Genomic DNA, 17,098 nt, shown 5'->3' on the forward strand with positions numbered 1-17,098 from the left:
ATTTGGCAGATCGACTGATTGCTCATTATTATTATTTTGTCCAAAATAGAATCTGTACCTAGTCCCATTTTTCTAACTTAAAAAACACCAAAGTTACGCCAATTCCGATCGTTCTATGACAGCTATAGGATATAGTCGGCCGATCTTTTGAAATTTTGTACATCAGATATTTTGGTCAAAGATAACATGTGTGGAAAGTCCCAACCCTCTAAATTAAAAAACACCAGTTATGGCATTTCCGATCAATCAGTTATATGGCAGCTATAGAATATAGTTGACCGATCCCAGCCGATCCGACTTATATACTGCCTGCAAACAAAAGAAGGATGTGTGCAAAGTTTCACTCGATAGCTTTAAAACTTAGAGACTAGCTTGCGTAGAAACAAACAGACGGACGGACATGCTTATATTGACTCAGGAGGTGATCCTGATCAAGATTAGATATACTTTATAGGATATCCACTTATAATAAAACTTTTTCTGGTGGGAATCGAAACCACGACCTTAAAAGACCACTCGCTAGATATTTTCAGAGCAAACGGACTTGAGTGAACCTATGACGGGACAGGTTCAAAAAAATCTGTTGGGACTTATGCCAGCATCAAATATCATAATTATTTCTATTTAATTCTCTCAGTGTAACTAGCCGCAGCGGTCCACCAATTGCCTGTTATCAGCTGTTCCATATTGTTTGTTTCTCCTAGATTCGCATGCGCTTTGTTGTTCTTTTGTAGAGCATGCACTTTGGGAGCTTTGGTGGAGCTTCTGCGCAAGCTCTTAGGTTTTATGCGGTTGTTATTCGGCATTGGTTTGGATCGGCCGCGGAATTTGTTTTGGGGTCAATGTGACCCATAATAAATGGAATATAAAAATTTAACCTCGTCTTGTTAATTCGGTCGCTATCAAAACGCTGATAGCTCAACAAATGCGTTGACAGTTGAATCAGGAGCAATGTAAAATGAGACCGTATTTGTTTGAGACAGTTTCGTATACGTTTAGTTGATGAGAGGTTTCTTTTCTGACAACCAGAAGGGGTGAAACCCATTTTTCCGAGCTCTGATGTTTAGTTATAAATCCGCTTAGTTATAAATCCGCTTCGGAACCTGAGTAAACTGAATATAGCAGCGATGGATTTAACTCCTATATTTCCACGGGGAAATATCAACATTTGACCACATGTTCTGGGATATTAAAGTCACCCAGAGCTATCAGCTGGTCAACATCAGACAGACGATCAAAAACGAAACAAATATCGGACAAATGTTGCTAGTATGTGGGCGGTTCGAACGAAGGTGGAATGTAGGAACAGGTAACGAATAAAGATTGACCGGTGATTTTAATACAAAGAAATTCAATGTCACCAAATTTTTGTGATTTTAAATCTTTAGAAGCGAATTTGGAGTCTACAGAAATCCTCCTCCCCTTCGCAGTGTTCTATCACGTCTAAAAAAAACTTACTTGGAAAAACTTCGGAGCTTAAGATTTTCGGCTTTAACCAAGTTTCTGTAAAGACTATAATGTGAGATGCAAAGGAAATGTAGGGAACAGGAACAGGAAGAACTATCAAAATACAGTTTGAGAAGTTTACTACGTAACCCTCTAGTATTCTGATAGGTAAGTGTTAGTGAAGACGTTAGTTTTTTGAAACTGAGGAAGATGAAGTGATAGGTTGGTCAGGGGCCGTAACATGTGGGAGTTTTACACCCAAGGGTTTGTTAATTTGTTTCTGCTTGGCTGATGTTCTTGCACGAAAATTTTCTCTGGCCAAAAGCTGGCGGAACAAATCGTCTTTAACATCTGCAAGGGCACACGTATTTTGAAAGATGACGTGTGCCTGGAGTATGAATATTTAAATTTTTTAATATGCACCACCTTTATGACGACTTTTGTTTTGGCTTTGATGTAAGCCGCGATATCAATCTAAGAAGTATCAGGGGAAAGCCGGAAAACAAAAATGTGTTCCGATAGTGGGATCACCTGCAAGGGTTTTGGTGCCGCCGTAACTAATACTGCGGCAACAGTACGTACCGGGCGTTTGATTACCCTGTTTTGGTGACTGATACTGAATTTTTCTCAGTTCCGGCCCTTGGGGTGGCCAGAGATATAAGCGGCTGAATAGTTGTCGGCTGAGCAGGTTGAAGATTATTCGCCACAAGCACATCACTAAAAGAGGATTTCTTACGCTTTGTAGACTCATGTGTATCAAGCGCACAGAGTTGGTCATTGATTTCACGAAAACCACTGATCAACTCCTTGAATCCACCTTTAGTCTGCCTTTTGAACGATCTCATTTCGTCCCGAACAGCACGACAACCGTCACAGCAAAAGTGGAGACCAGACCTACGTGAAATGGCATCCGAACCTGAGACCGTAAACCCGGCATATTTAGCGTGTAAAACGTTTTCACAAAGCCAGGTTGGTAGGCTGGAAAGAGGAGATTGTCTTATTACAAGATTTCAGCGCACAGACAAGTTTAAATTCACCAGACATCGTACTGCCTCATCTATGATTGTATCTTTGGATTTTTCCGACAAACAGCAATTAATTTATAAAGATAGAATATATACATATATATATATTTTTTTTTTTGAAAAAATTGATATTATTATATTGATTATTTATATATATATATAAATAATTAATTTATTAATATTATTTGTTTTTATTATTGAGGAACCTTAAACCACTGTACCAGGGCAACGAAAGCGGGAGATTAAAGAGACCTCTTAGTGCAAGTTAGTAAAACGTAAACGAATAGAGATAAGAATCTTTATTGAGCGAGAATAGAAGCAACATCCGCGTGGAGAAATCTCTGAGAGATCGTTAAGGTCCGAGAGTTCTTCGGACCCGAAGTGTTTGAGTCTGCTGCGTCCGAGTGCCGGGCAGTAGCATAAGAGGTGCGTTACCGATTCTACCTCCTCTTCATCCCTGCAGCTCCTGCAGAAATCATTGTGGGGGACTGCAAGCCTGGCCGCGTGTTCGCCTATCAGCCAGTGCCCAATAATTGCCCCAATCGCTAGGCTGCATTCTGGTCTGGTGAGAGCAATAAGTCTCGCCGATTTTTTCTGAGAGCGTGTCGGCCAGATCAGACGTGATGTTCTACAGGTCTGGAGATTACTCCATTTCCTATTGGCTGCCAGGTCGAAAAACTCCCTGCACTTTAGCCTGCAAGTAGCCAAGGGTATGCCTACAAGTTCTTTCTCCGGTAGGAGAGGGTTGGTAGTCCCAGCCCTAGCTAGTTCATCTGCAGCACAGTTTCCCTCGTGGTCCCTGTGACCGGGAACCCAAATGAGGTAGATGTCATGCTGTTCAGCCATCTCGTTGAGAGATCTGCGACAGTCATTGACTGTCCTGGAGTTGGATGAGAATCCGTCAAGTGCCTTGAGCGCTGCCTGACTATCTGAGAAGATACATATTGTACCCCGATTGCCCCTTAGAGCTGGGGATTCCAGTGCTTCCTTAATGGCTACTACCTCAGCCTGGAAAACACTACAGTGGTCGGGGAGTCTGAAGGACTCCTTTAGGCTCAGATGCTCACAAAAGTAACCGCCTCCCACCTGCCCGTTAAGTTTTGATCCATCTGTGTAGATATGAATGGAGCCCTCCGGCCTCCGGCCCCTCGAGGGGATTACGATTTTGTAGTTAGTGGTGGGTTGGTCGACGGGCACACAGTAATCCGTACCCCCCTCAGGCATGAAATGATGTAGGTCCAGTCTGGTATGACCGAAACTATTCTTGCTCCATAGATTCGCCTCTCGCAGTCTTATTGCCGCCAGTGTGGATATCTTTACCCCCATCAGTTCTACTGGTAGTAGGTCAAGGATGATATCTGAACCTCTCCCTGCATAAGGAGTTGTCAAGGGCTGGCCACCAGACCACAACTCCATAGAATAAGATTGGTCTGATGATCGCTGTGTATAACGGCAGGTATAGAGTGCTATTGGCGCTTTCTTAGTCCTATCAGCGGTGTTCAGCTTCCAGTCCAGTTTCCTGTCTAGTGTGATGCCTAGGTACTTCGCACTATCACTAAGAACTAGTGTTTCTCCTAGGAGCTTCGGAAGTCTTAGGTTAGGTATTTTGTACTTCCTGGTAAACAGCACGAGCTCTGTCTTGGACGGATTGACTCCCAGCCCGTTCCTTTGCGCCCAGGCCGACAGAACTTCGAGCTTCCCTGTCATTAGGTCGCAAAGCGTCTGTGGGAATTTCCCTACGAAGGCAATAGCAACATCGTCCGCGTACGCAATGATCTTACAGCCGCCACCCTCTAAGGATCGCAGTAGGCTGTTAACTGCCACGTTCCAGAGTAGTGGTGAGAGTACACCTCCTTGCGGGGTGCCCCTCTTGACGTATCTTCGAATAGTCCAACCTCCAAGAGTAGCCTCGACACTCCTGTTAACCAGGATCTGCCGTATTAGGTGAGTTGATCGATTGTCTATTCCAAGTCCCGTCAGTGCGTCGATTATTGAGCCCGGCAAGAAAAGCAACAAGTGCGTATTCCTCAAAGTTGATCGCTCGCTCGGCGATCATAGTGATATCGTGCAGGGCTGTTTCTGTTGATCGGCCCCTTTTGTAAGCATACTGAGAGCATGAGATGACCCTTGGGTTAATGGTTAGTTGGAGATAGAGACTCAAGAGGCTTTCCATAGTCTTAAGGAGGAAGGAAGACAGACTTATAGGTCTGAAGTCCTTGGGGGTGCAGTGGGATGGTTTCCCCGCCTTGGGTATGAATACAACCTTCGTGCACAGCCACGCCTTTGGTATCATACCAGTAGTGAAGACTGTGCTGAAGATTTTCTTAATCCATTTCCTTAGGTTAATACCGGCTCTGCATAACTGAGCCGGTAGAATACCGTCCCATTTATTGCCCATTTAAGATTTCTGCCACTAAGTAGGTAGTTGAGTGGGCCCTGGTGACCCTGGCTACGCATCACCTGGGTTGTTCCTTCCGATGAGCAACCCGGGAAGTGTGCGTTGAGAAGGGTCTCCAGGGACTGCTGGCTTGAGGTTGTCCAGCGCCCCTCCGTGTTCTTAATGTAGCCTGCGATGGGGGCTGTAGTAGAGAGAATCTTTGTTAGGCGGGCGGCCTCTGATGTCTCCTGGATGTTTGTGCAGAAATTGGCCCAGGCAACCCTCTTTGCCTTGCGCAATTCTTTGTTATATTGCCTAAGTTCAGCTTTATAGGCTTCCCACGCCTCGTCTGTGTTGGTACGGTGCGCGTGGTTGAAGGCCCTACGTGCATTTTTTTTGTAGGGGGCTAACGACGAGGTCCACCACGGAGGCTTCTTCGATCTGTTACTACCTATTCTTTTCTTGGGGCAGGCCTTGTGGTAAGCTTTTGCGCTAGTCGCAGTAAGCTTATCTACCATGGCGTTGAGCCCCTCATAGGTCTCGATGGTCTCTGAAGGCGGTTCGCCTAAGGATCTATCTAGTATCTTTTTATAGAGCTCCCAGTTTGCCTTTCTAGGATTTCGAACTGCTTGCTTGGTGAAGTTTTCAAAATTTACTACTATCTCAATGCGATGGTCTGAAAATGAGTGTTTGTCAAGGACTCTCCAGCTGGTGATTGGATCAGCCAGGGAGTGCGAGAATAATGTGACATCAAGAACCTCCCTTCTTTTCTTGACGACGAAGGTGGGTTCTGAACCTCTGTTACCCACTAGAAGCTTAGAGCTGAGGATAAAATCGAAGATTGACTCACCCCTTTCGTTTGTGTCAGTGCTTCCCCACTGATTGTGATGAGCGTTGGCATCGCATCCTATTATTAGGTCGATTTCCTTCCTTTCGCTGTCTTCCACAAGCCGCCTGAGTAGCGAGTGCGGTGGAGGTCCTAAGTGGTCATGACCCATATATGCCGAGCATATTCTTAGATGGCCGCCTGGGCCCTCTATCGATGTGGCTACGCGATCTTCATTGCTGAAATTTGGTAGCAAGAAGGTATTAAGGCTTTTCTTTGCGAGTATGCATGCTCGCTTTTTACCTGTTACATCGGCTGTGTACAGCCCCCAAACCGAGAATCCTGTCTCCGTGGATCCAGGGTTCTTGGATGAGGGCCACGTCAGCTCTTCACCACAGTAACCTCCGCCTCGGTGTCGGAGCCCAGCAATGAGTCCTCCTCCATACCGACGCCACCAAGAGCCCTCGCCAGGTCACTCTCCTCTAAGGTGTACCCTTCCAGAATGTCCTCCTCCACATCTGACATTCCTTCTGGGCGGACCTCTTCGGTCGGTTCCCCCAAGTCTAACTCTTGTGCCTCCATCTCTAAGTCGATGCCTCCAGGCTTACTCTTCGCATCCGACTTGTAGATCCTCACCGCAACGTGCTCGAACCCGTATTTGATACGGCTACCAGCACCCTCCAGGATCTTCGCAGTCTCCTCATTTAGAGTGAGGACAACGTGCCTTCTCAGTCCCACTGCTTCCTCCACGTTGGCGACTCTTCAGTCCACCGTAGGGAGTGTGGGATTACACATTTTGAGCATGGCCAGAATGGTGACAGGGTCCGCCGGCTTCTCTGTCAGCCATACGCGGGCCCTCGGTTTGCTGGGGATCTTGTCTCAGTCCACCGCCTCCAGACTGGCTCCTGGGTAAACCTCCCCAAGCGTCGCAATCATTCGCTTGTAGAGGCTTACAGACCTCGCATCTTGGCACGCTATCACCTTGATGCTACCCTGGTACCACCCTGCGTCTTCGCAGTCCGGTGGAGGTCCTCCGCTCTTGAGCATCTCCTCCATGAAGCGCCCATGCAGCTCGTTCACCGCTTTCCGCCAAAGCTCTTTGGGGATCAGGCCATCTTTGGAGCCATTATCAACGACCCCAATGATGGTCCTGCCCTTAGTAACTTCGGCGAAGGATCTGTTACTTTGCTGTGTCTGCACCTTCTTCTTCTTAGCTAGGGGCGCTCCACCGTCGGTCGACCTCTGCCTTTTCGAACTTTGTGCACTCTCCTTAGCAGAGTCGCCTACTCCTGTCGGCTTCTTTGGGTCCAATCTGGCCCCCGCTCTTGCTGGCTGAAAGTCAAGCAGGATTTCCCTCGCCCACTTTATTATTTCAGCCTGATCGGGGTTGGATTCCGCCGATGGGTCTGCCCTCATCAGGATGAAGGCCGCTCTCCTTCTATCCTTATAGGAGCCCTTCCGCTGCAGGGGGCCTGCAGTCGTCGGACCGGGGCCTTCCGGGCGGGGAGGCGGGAAGGGGTTCGTCCATCATGACATAGCCCGCTCATGATAAGCCTGATTAAAACTGAGGGGTCGGCCGGTCCCCCAGAGTCCGCATATTAACGTCCGTGCATCCCCCGGACATGCATCCCTCGGCATATGCTGTTCCACCTTGGATTGGGGTGATTTGAGGAAGGGAGTTTTCTTCTCCCCGCCCGACTACAATTCGCAAGCGTCCTCGGCAGAGACATGACCTTACCGGGACCTGTTACCAGCCGCCCTCACGTGGAGAGTATAGTCGCACTACCATCGGTGTACACAGTTACGGCACATGAGCTCATGCGTTTCTCCCCCTGCTGTACCCGTTGGCTGACGGCCTATACGGATCTAAAAAATACAAAATTTTGTTTATTTTTTAAATGTGTGTATGAATAAACACCGAATGTTGAAGGTAAGCTTATGTGAGATTTTATAAAAACGTCCGCTTTAAGATAAAGAGAGGAAGTGATCCTTCCTTTCCTTCAATGCGATTACATAGGAAGTCTTTTGAGATCGTCGAGCCGTCCTTTTTGCCTTTGTTTCAGTGAGGTAATCTTTGGGCCCTCTGTAAGAACTTGTCCGCTTGCCATAGGCGGTGCGTTGGGCTCGAGGTGTTCTCCAGTTTTTCGGGGCCGCTGGGCCTAACCCTGAGGGTATTCCATCCGAAAATATGGCTTCATATTTTTAGACAATGTCTGTGAGTGCCTTGGCCTTTGAAAAATATTCATTTTCTGAATTCAGTGCTAACTCCTGGAGCTTGGCATGTTTTTTTTAAATTGGTTCCACACCCAATGAGCTGCTTTAGTCTTTGGGTGAGCTGCTTTAGTCGCTCATCGAAGTACCATTCTTTGAGTAGTCGCTCTGCTGAATCTTTTAGTGAAGATTCTTATTAGCTTTTGGATCAATGAGCATCTGTATTACGGGGTCTGATTCGGATCCCATGGTTGAGTGTGTCTTTTTTGACGGCTTTTTTTTTGATGAGTTGAAATGCCTTGCGGCTTGTGTTCAGGTTGTAAAATGAATAAATGTATAAAATCGGAGGTTTGAACTTTGGATGAGTTTTCCAAAGATTTGGTAATTCCTAGATGTCATTTTTGGTAGTTGGTATACATACATTTCAAAAACGATATGTACTAAAACAATAATGGTCAACGCAATTTAAAGGCCAACATAATCTAATATATAAAATTCTCGTGTCACAGTTTTCGTTACCATACTCCTCCGAAACGGCTTGACCGATTTTGATGAAATTTTTTGTGCTTATCCGGTATCTATGAGAATCGGCCAACATCTATTTTTCATCCCCCTAAATGTTAGGGGTAGTCCACCCCTACATTTTTATTTTTATTTTTTAGACAAAATTTTTAATTTCTCTTTTTTTATGATACAACATACAAAAATACATACAATCCTCAATTTTCACCCTTCTACGATCAACCCTTATTTTTTAATAGCCATTTTAGTAATTTAATCATTTTTCCTCTCCGGTCGAAAACTGATCAATCTTCATTTTTAGCATAAATTGAATTACGTAGGCCGTGTAATTGCCTTGATCATCATTATTTTCAGTACATTTCATTTTTGAAATATATGTTTACCAACTAAAATTATATAAAAAAATGGCATCTAGCAGCTACCCTATCTTTGGAATACTCATCACAATTTGAAATCTCCGATTTTCTACATTTATTTTTGAGCTTCTATGATTTTTCAGGAGTTTTTAATCTGATATTTTCAAAAAATCATGGCTATCTAGAACTGTTTCTATGTTCAAAAATATCTCTTACAGTTTCAGTAAAACTTTTTCTATTTGTAGATAGCCATGACAATTTTAAAATTTTTACCTCACCGTCGAATATGTGTCTTGGAATTTGCAATTTATTTAGAGATTGTAGGTCAGAACGACATTTTTTCCATTTTGACTGATTTCAGTTTTAAGTTGAGTGCACCATCCCAAGCCATTTTCAATTGCCTGAGGTGTTGCATAAATATCAATGTAAATTGCATAAATATTTGTAATAACTCAGAGCAGACTAGACTTCTGCATGAATGCATCAAAAACGACAAATGAATCACTTATTCTAAAAGTGGACACACTATTTTTTGTGCCAGTATATTTGGGTGTGAGTGAATAGGGTAGTATTGTCTGTTTTGATTGACAGCAGTCTCACTCATTCCATAGTTGTACCACTTTTAATGAAGACAACAAAATTGGTGTGCAGTAATCAACGCACTGTACAATGTTTTGGTGTGCAGTTGACTTATTGTACAGTGACATGACTTCATGACTGGTACATACACATATATGTATAGTTCTCATGTGTATGTATGTCCGATTAAAAAATGGATTTGTTTTTTCGTTTTAAATGTATTTATTATAAAATACAAAATTTAGAAATTATTTATATTTAAATTTAAACTAATTATAATAATTATTTTATGTTAATAAAGTATCTATATTTAAGTTATTAATATTAGAATAAAGAAATATTATTTTGTTTACCATGTCTTCAGTGGTGGCAATTTTTGACCGTTTTTCGCAAATCAAATTTTTGGCACCAGAAAATGCCCTTTCCGAGCTCGCGGGAGCTGCTAGTATCTTGCAGCTAATTTGATAAAGCAGAGGAAAACGGTCTTTATTTATTGACCACCACTGCAGGACATCAAAATCTTGACTTTACGCTTTATTTACATTTGTATATGTTTGAAGTTCATCCTGAATGTATGAGAAAATGTTGGTGCTATGAATAGGTTCTGAATAATCTGCAAATATGTTATCGGTTTCTTGTGTAGGTTTAATTATTTTTTCAATGTCATCATTTTGGCTATTTATATGAATATTAATCATCATTTCTCTTACGTCTTTAAAAGTTTGTACCTTTTCTAATTCTGAGAATTTAGTCGATGTCTTAGTTGTCGGAAACAAAAACAGGGCAATGTTGTTAAATTTTTTTTAAATTTTCTATAACTATTGAAATAAGTACTCTAAAAGCGTTAGTTTACATGTTTTTAACTATTTCCATATCATTTTCATTTGGTAAGGATATTTTTTTTAAGATATTTACATGTGGAACAGTCAAGTGCAATGTTGGATAATTACTACCCTCTAGCTTTCTGGAGCAACATTCAAAAGGTGCTAGAAGGTTGACTATTCCGTTAATATTAATTAAATTTATATCCGTGATTCTTGAAATTTCATTTTTATCACCCAAAATCTGCGAAATTTCCATCCAATTTAGCTCAACCGACTTTAAGAGGTTAAATATAGTATTCCAACGAGTTGGACAGTAGCTTTTCGAGTCGTGGATTTCAGGTGCTACAAAGTGTGATGCTTTTCGACGCTCTTTAAACAATTTCTTCCTTTACAGCCCTTTGATTTGTGGTCAGTCTTGAAACAAATGACACACATTTTTTTTTTTTTTTTGCTTTATTCAACGTGGCATGTTGTTGATCTGGCACTGTTAGAGACTGGGCTGTATCGGACGGTCCGACTGTATTCGCAAAGAGCCTAGGATTTTCATATGATCCAACTATTACGCGCCAACCAATAGTTGTCCCTAGTTAGGACGTGGCATATCAAACTTTTCGCATTTCCAGAAAGATATTTCCGCAAGATAGTTTCATGGACCATGCAGGAAAATAGATCACATAATTGTAGCTTTCGGTCCTGGCCGTTGCTCGTATTTTTGCATCGTTTTCAACTAATCTTTCCGAATCCCCTTCAAGGTCGTTTGAAAGTATGATGCCACTCGGCCATCGTTTTTAAAATTTGGAATGCATCTTCAGATCTCCTTCCCAATTTCTTCTTGGGCATCTAAGAGGCCTTGAGCATCCACTTTATCAACGGCTGGCTCTATTATTATTTTATGGGGAATGTTCTCCATTTTCATCTTTTCCATCGTTTCTGTCCGATGGGAGTGTTTTATTCGCTGCTAGAGTGCTAGAAGCTGGATGCGGACTCGCTACCGAAAGTGGTCAAAGAATCTGAACATATTGTTATGCAAAAATTTTATGCAATGGAGATCCAATTAAATTAATGACGCACAAAGTAAAGAATGATAAATTAACAATTTAAAAAGTTTGGATTGTGCTACAATATTTCATCGATTGAATTAAATTGCAACATCAGCAGTTCTTGCTTGTTACAGTAGTGTTTGGTTCTTTAAGTTATCGTGGTTCATGTAGGCCTAACCTAACCTAACATTTTATTTATTATGTGTTATGTTGTGTAACTTAATATTAAATGCTAAGACTTAAAAGTAATAAAAGTTGTAATTTGTTCTTGTATTATAACTTAAACATTAGACTTATCATAATAGTACCCATTTCATTTTATTCTAAGAAAAAGGAAAGAAAGGGTAAGATTAATGGTAAGGTTTACGGATGATGTTACCAATATCTGCATTTCTAGCTTGTGATATAATGGGCTTTATCAAGTTTTGTTTTAATGTGCAGAGAAATTTTAAAATATTTTCATGAATTTGGTAATGGCTTGAATGTGTTTGCCATTGTTATAACTTATGGTATTTTCGATCAATCAGCTATATAGCAGCTATAGGATATAGTCGACCGATCCCGACCGTTCCGACGTATATACCACCTGCAAGGAAAAGAAGGATGTGTTAAAATGTACCTGTTAAAATGTTCATGTGTGTATATGCCAAGACTATTTCGATAGATGCAGATACTTATGCACAATACAATCTATTTTAGCATCCTTTCAGAATATGCAAATATATATAAAAGTCCCACGATAGTTTAAATACAACATTTCACTCATAAATTTTTTCAGTTTTTTCTGAAATAATTATACCAGAACTTATTGCTGAACTAATTTTATAATTATTTATATCTATTTCCAGCCCGGCTGAAACTAGTTTACTTATAAAGATATTAGGTAAAGGATTGGTAAACACAAAGTTATCTCTTGATATTCAACAAAAAAATCCGAATTCACCATTACATTCCGTTAAAACATTTGAAGCACTTCATCTGTAAGTAAATTTAAATTGTATGCTATTTGTAGCTTTAAAAAATTGCTTTCCAAATTTAGGAAATGTTTTTCCTTTTTTACTCTCATAATAATATACTAAAAAAATGTTGAAAAATAAATGATAGAGTTAAAATAATATTTTTCGTCGGTAATCGGTCCACCAACGGCTACTATATTGATAATTGGTTGTTTTTACTACTTATCGTAGCTCCTCCATCGCTATCTCAGCGAAGCTACACACCTTCCTCCAGTCATCGGGGTCCTCCAGCATTCTTCTTCCCAGGAGCTCCGGCGTCGTCATGCCATCCAGGAATTCCTCTCTCGGGCCTGCGAAGCGCGGACAGCTCTGGATGATACGTGGTTTCATACGTGCCACATATGGGGCATCTGCGGTGCTCCTCGTGGCCACAACGGTGCAGATAGCCCCTAAAGCTATTGCCGCTTCATAATTGCCCATGTGTTTGCATCCAGCACGAGATATCAGGGATGATTTGGTGTGTCCCCCGCCCCTTGGTGGACTCATTTCAGCGCCTCTGCCAGCTAGCCATGCTTGCGGCTCTGGCGCTTTGCTTCAGTCCCTGGCGGCGGCATGCTGGGAGCCCCTCCCTTTGGTCAGTCAATGCCTCGTAGACTTCCTTGGCCTCCGTATCCAGTAGGTCAATTAGGACCATGCGGACAGTGCGTGACAGTTTTACCACGAGCCCACCAACCTGGATTGTGGCCGTTTCCACACGTTTTCTGCTTGAAATCAGCATGGTCTCCGTTTTTTTATGTGCCAGATTCAGGCCCGTTCGGGTGAGCCACTCTACGACCTTTTCCATAGCTGCGTTGACTATCCAAGCTGAGGTCTCCGCGGCTTGGATAGTCATGGCGACCACCACTATCACAACGTTGTCTGCGAACTCTATGATTTCTGTCCGTTCTGGCAGCTCCAGCCTTAGCACCCCGTCGTACATGACGTTCCAGAGCTCTGGGCATAGAAAAAAGCCTTGCGGGACTCCGGATCACATGCTCCTGGGTACCAGTGGCGGTGTTGTACCTGAGGATTCAATCGCTGAGGTATGATTTGATGATTCTCACCATGCTCGAGGGTATATTGAGGTTGAGCAGGGCAGCGACTATATCATCCCACCGTGCCTTGTTGAAGGCCTTGTTGATATCCAGCGTTGCTATGAGGCAGTATGAGGCAGTATTGCTACGAGGCTTTGGACCTTCCACCTTCTGGGGAAGACGCCTTCTTTTATGCAATTTGTGAAGACTTTAGCAAAATAAACCGTGTACGTTGCCATGGCCAATTTGGCGGCGATGTCCGAGATTCCATCTGGACCTGGAGCTTTGCCACACCTCATTGCAGTCACTACCTGCGCTATCTCCTGGACGGTTATTTCCTAGAGCGGGGCTGACGGCGACCACCATAGGACCATAGGCGAGGTCTGGCCCGGCTCCCAATATGGCGACTTGGGTGCCAGAGTTGCCTGGACGGAATGACTTTACCCTAAAGGCCTCCCCCTGCGTGCTCATTTGGGCTATGGTCGCTGCCACTATTTCGTCTTTTGTGGTGAGGTCGTTCAGATCGCGGATCTCCAGGTTGACCTCCTCTGTGACCGCTCGCACGCTTGCTGCCTCGCTGCGTTGCCCGTGATGATGAGCGCGTCCGGCCGGCTTTACCTAGGTACATTTCGCTTGGCGTCCCTTTTTCCAGCCGCCTGTTTAAATCTTTGACTGGGGCGTCTCTGCTGGCCTTTTGTCCTTGCTACCTTGGTATAAGTAGTTCGCCCGGGCGTGGTCTGCGTTTCTTTTTCCACGCGCATCCTATTTTCGTCTGAGGGGGTTGGGTTCCTTTGACTGTGTTTCCACGGACGATCGCCTGTAGCTCCTTCAGAGTCGCACTTGTAGTTCTAACTGGGCCACTGGCCAAGTGTGCCTCAACTCAGGAGTTTATCCTGATCAAGAATATCTGTACTTTATAAGGTCGGAGATGTCTTCTTCACTGCGTTGCACATTTTTGGCCAAAATTATAATACCAATTGCAAATATAAATATTAGGATTTTTATGAATCCATTACCTCGTCAAACCGTTTCAAAGGTTGTTTCGTCTCCCTTTGTAAAGCTGTATTTTACCATGTTCCACAGTTTATCTGAGCTTTTTGGAATGCTTCCGGTACTGGCATTCCCACAAATTAGTTCCGTCGATCTTTTCCAAGAGCGAGTGGGCCAGATCATGCGCGAGTTCATCCAGTTATAAAGACTGTTTCATTTCATTTGGTCTACCAGGTCGAAATCTGGCTCAATGAGTCCATAGGATGTTCTTGTTCGTAATTGTGTCTTGTAGTCTTAATACCGATAGAGTGGGTATGTTTAACCCAATTACCCAGGCCAACAGCAAAAAATCTCCACGCATAATTTCAGGGCGGTCCACTAGTCTCAAAGCGTGATTGCCGCATTTCCAGTTTCCTGTCTAGCGTAACGCCAAGGTATTGTGTACTACCACTAGAGGTAAGGGTTTTCCTTAAACTTTCGACAAATTTAAATTTGTTAATTTATACTTTTGAATAAATTGAACCAATTCGGTTTTGGGTGAATAAACTTCACGCCCATTTTTAATGGCCCATGCCGAATGCACTCGCAGCTTAGTCTCCGTCATTAGATCGCACAGAGTACGCCAAGCATCGCAATAGGTCATTAACCACCGTGTTTTCAAAGTTGAAAAATCGTTTTTCGTTAAAAAAAACGGTAGTTTTTCAGCTGTAAAAAAAAAAGTTTTGCATAAAAAAATCAATCCTTCGATTAAGTACTAGATTATTATGTAATAAAAGAGCATGCTAAATTTCAAGACAATCGGGTCACTAGTTTTCGAGTAAGAGTGGTCACCGACTTCAAAAACGTAGTTTTGAGAAAAACGCGTTTAAAGTTTCAACTCACCATTACACTTACCGGAAGCCCCTCCCTTTCAACATGTGTAGCTCAGTGTATTTTCACCGGATCATTTCCAAATTTTGTGGACACATTTCTAAATGTATATACCTTAAGAAAATGCAAAAAAAAATTTGATTTTTTGAAAATTACAAGTGCGTATGCCCCCTTAAAAAAGCTCCCGAAAACGCTCGGTAACTGAACATTGGTGACCCCGACGTGATTGTGCTTAGGAAAATAATCTGTTGAATTATTTTCCATTGAAAATTTTAGCTGCACGGCTTTAAATATATAAATATAAACAAATAAACAAATTAAAACATTAAAAAACACTTTTCGGTTGGTGATTTGTGTGCGCAATATTAACATCGAACTAAAATAAAACTTTTGTTGCGTAAATGAATCCGTTTTTCGAGTGTGTCTCTCCTGGAAGGAAAGTATTCCTGAGCCAAAGTGCAATTGGTCTTTTTAAGGACCTTCAAGTATTGCTGGCCTCCTTGAAAACAGTGGAGACATTTCCAGAGGCGATGATAAATGTGTGGCCTAACGAATTGGAAGGCATCGTCGCGGATTTCAAGAGCACACACAAGGAGATGTTCGAGCTGGATGTTGCAAAACCCAGGAGCGATCTGCGCGTCAACTTCAACGATGCGGCGAGGGAGGCACGCTTCATCCTGGATCAGGAGATTATGCGGCGCTCCAGTTTGTTGCCGGCGACAACGACACTGATCAACGCTACTTCTGCCACAAATTTTGATCCGTCGCTTTGCAGAACTTTCCAGGCTTTGTCGCCACTGCCACTTCCCACTTTTTGTGGAGATTATGCGGAGTGGCTTGAATTCCGGTCACTGTTCTCGACCATGGTGGACACAAACCCATTCATAAGTCGAGAAACTTCAGCGGTTGCGGTCCTTAATGGAGCAATGAAGCCCCTTTAATACGGGCATTCTGTGTGGTGCCGCTGCGCCGACAGCTAGCAAGCCTTAGTGTAAGAAAACAATAGATCATTCGAATAAAGACACTGAACTGGATATTTCACAACCTTTTTTTAATTCTACATGGCATAACCATAAGAGCCATAAAACTGGATAAGACACATCCTTTGTAATCCTACATGGCGACCGTGACTTCGGTTCAAAAGAACCTGAAGAAAAAAATGAACGCATTATTAAACAACAAAATAAACAAACAAAAATAACAGCAGCAGCGAGCACAATAATAGTCCAACAAGGAAACCTGTCCTGCACAGGATGACCGATAAGATGATGTTCCAGCAAAACCACCAACAGCAGCAACAACCAAACCAACTTGCGAGGAAAACGGAGAATAGAAATAACTGAGTAAGTTGAGTGCAAGCAATGGGAAGACACGGAGGTGTAAAAAATAAGGTGAACAAAAGAATAGCACACATTAGGTGGCTGTTATTCACTAAAACACCGCCACCCGCGGGGTCGACTGCACAAAAGTTGCAGGCTGAGCTTGATTTTTTAAAAACAAGCCTCACAGAGAGACGACCAATTGCTGCAACTCACTCACATAAAATACAAAGAAGTCGATGACAAAGTTTCAACCACCGCCTGCGAAGAAGATATTGGCGCTGGTAAAGACGTGCCCAGCCGACAGCCCGGACCACTCCACTCTGCGGCATGCAATTGCGCATGCCTGAAGCCCAAGACCAGTGCGAAGACCGGCCCAAATGAAATACTGATTTTATCAACACTGCAACAAAGCTTACACTAGTATTTGATGGTGAAGCAGAAAATTTAGCAAGTTTTCTCGATGCACTGGAGATTATAGAATCAAAAAGAGGCGAACACGAACAATAAGCTATTTAAATAATAAAGACAAAGCTAAAAGGTGTCGCGAGAAACTTAATCGGAAATGAAAGAACTATATCAGAAGTCATTTCCGGACTAAAGATAAATGTCAAAGGCGAAATACTGTAGAAGTATTATCAGTTAAACTGATGAATCTACAGCAACGCAACAAAACTGCTATCC

At 42.9% G+C, this 17,098-nt stretch overlaps 1 protein-coding gene across 3 annotated transcripts in view; it reads left to right on the forward strand.

Annotated features, from left to right (window-relative positions):
- Window positions 1-17,098, forward strand: part of LOC6503257 (DEAD-box helicase Dbp80) — a 102,382-nt gene that overhangs the window by 27,164 nt on the left and 58,120 nt on the right. For all 3 annotated transcript variants that reach the window (XM_032453868.2, XM_032453867.2, XM_001965783.4), the window contains exon 3: window positions 12,055-12,186. In XM_032453868.2, coding sequence (XP_032309759.1) covers window positions 12,055-12,186 — 132 coding nt within the window. The remainder of the gene's footprint in view (window positions 1-12,054; window positions 12,187-17,098) is intronic.

This window comes from Drosophila ananassae, chromosome 2R (genome assembly GCF_017639315.1).
Source record: "Drosophila ananassae strain 14024-0371.13 chromosome 2R, ASM1763931v2, whole genome shotgun sequence".
Classification (NCBI taxonomy): domain Eukaryota; kingdom Metazoa; phylum Arthropoda; class Insecta; order Diptera; family Drosophilidae; genus Drosophila; species Drosophila ananassae.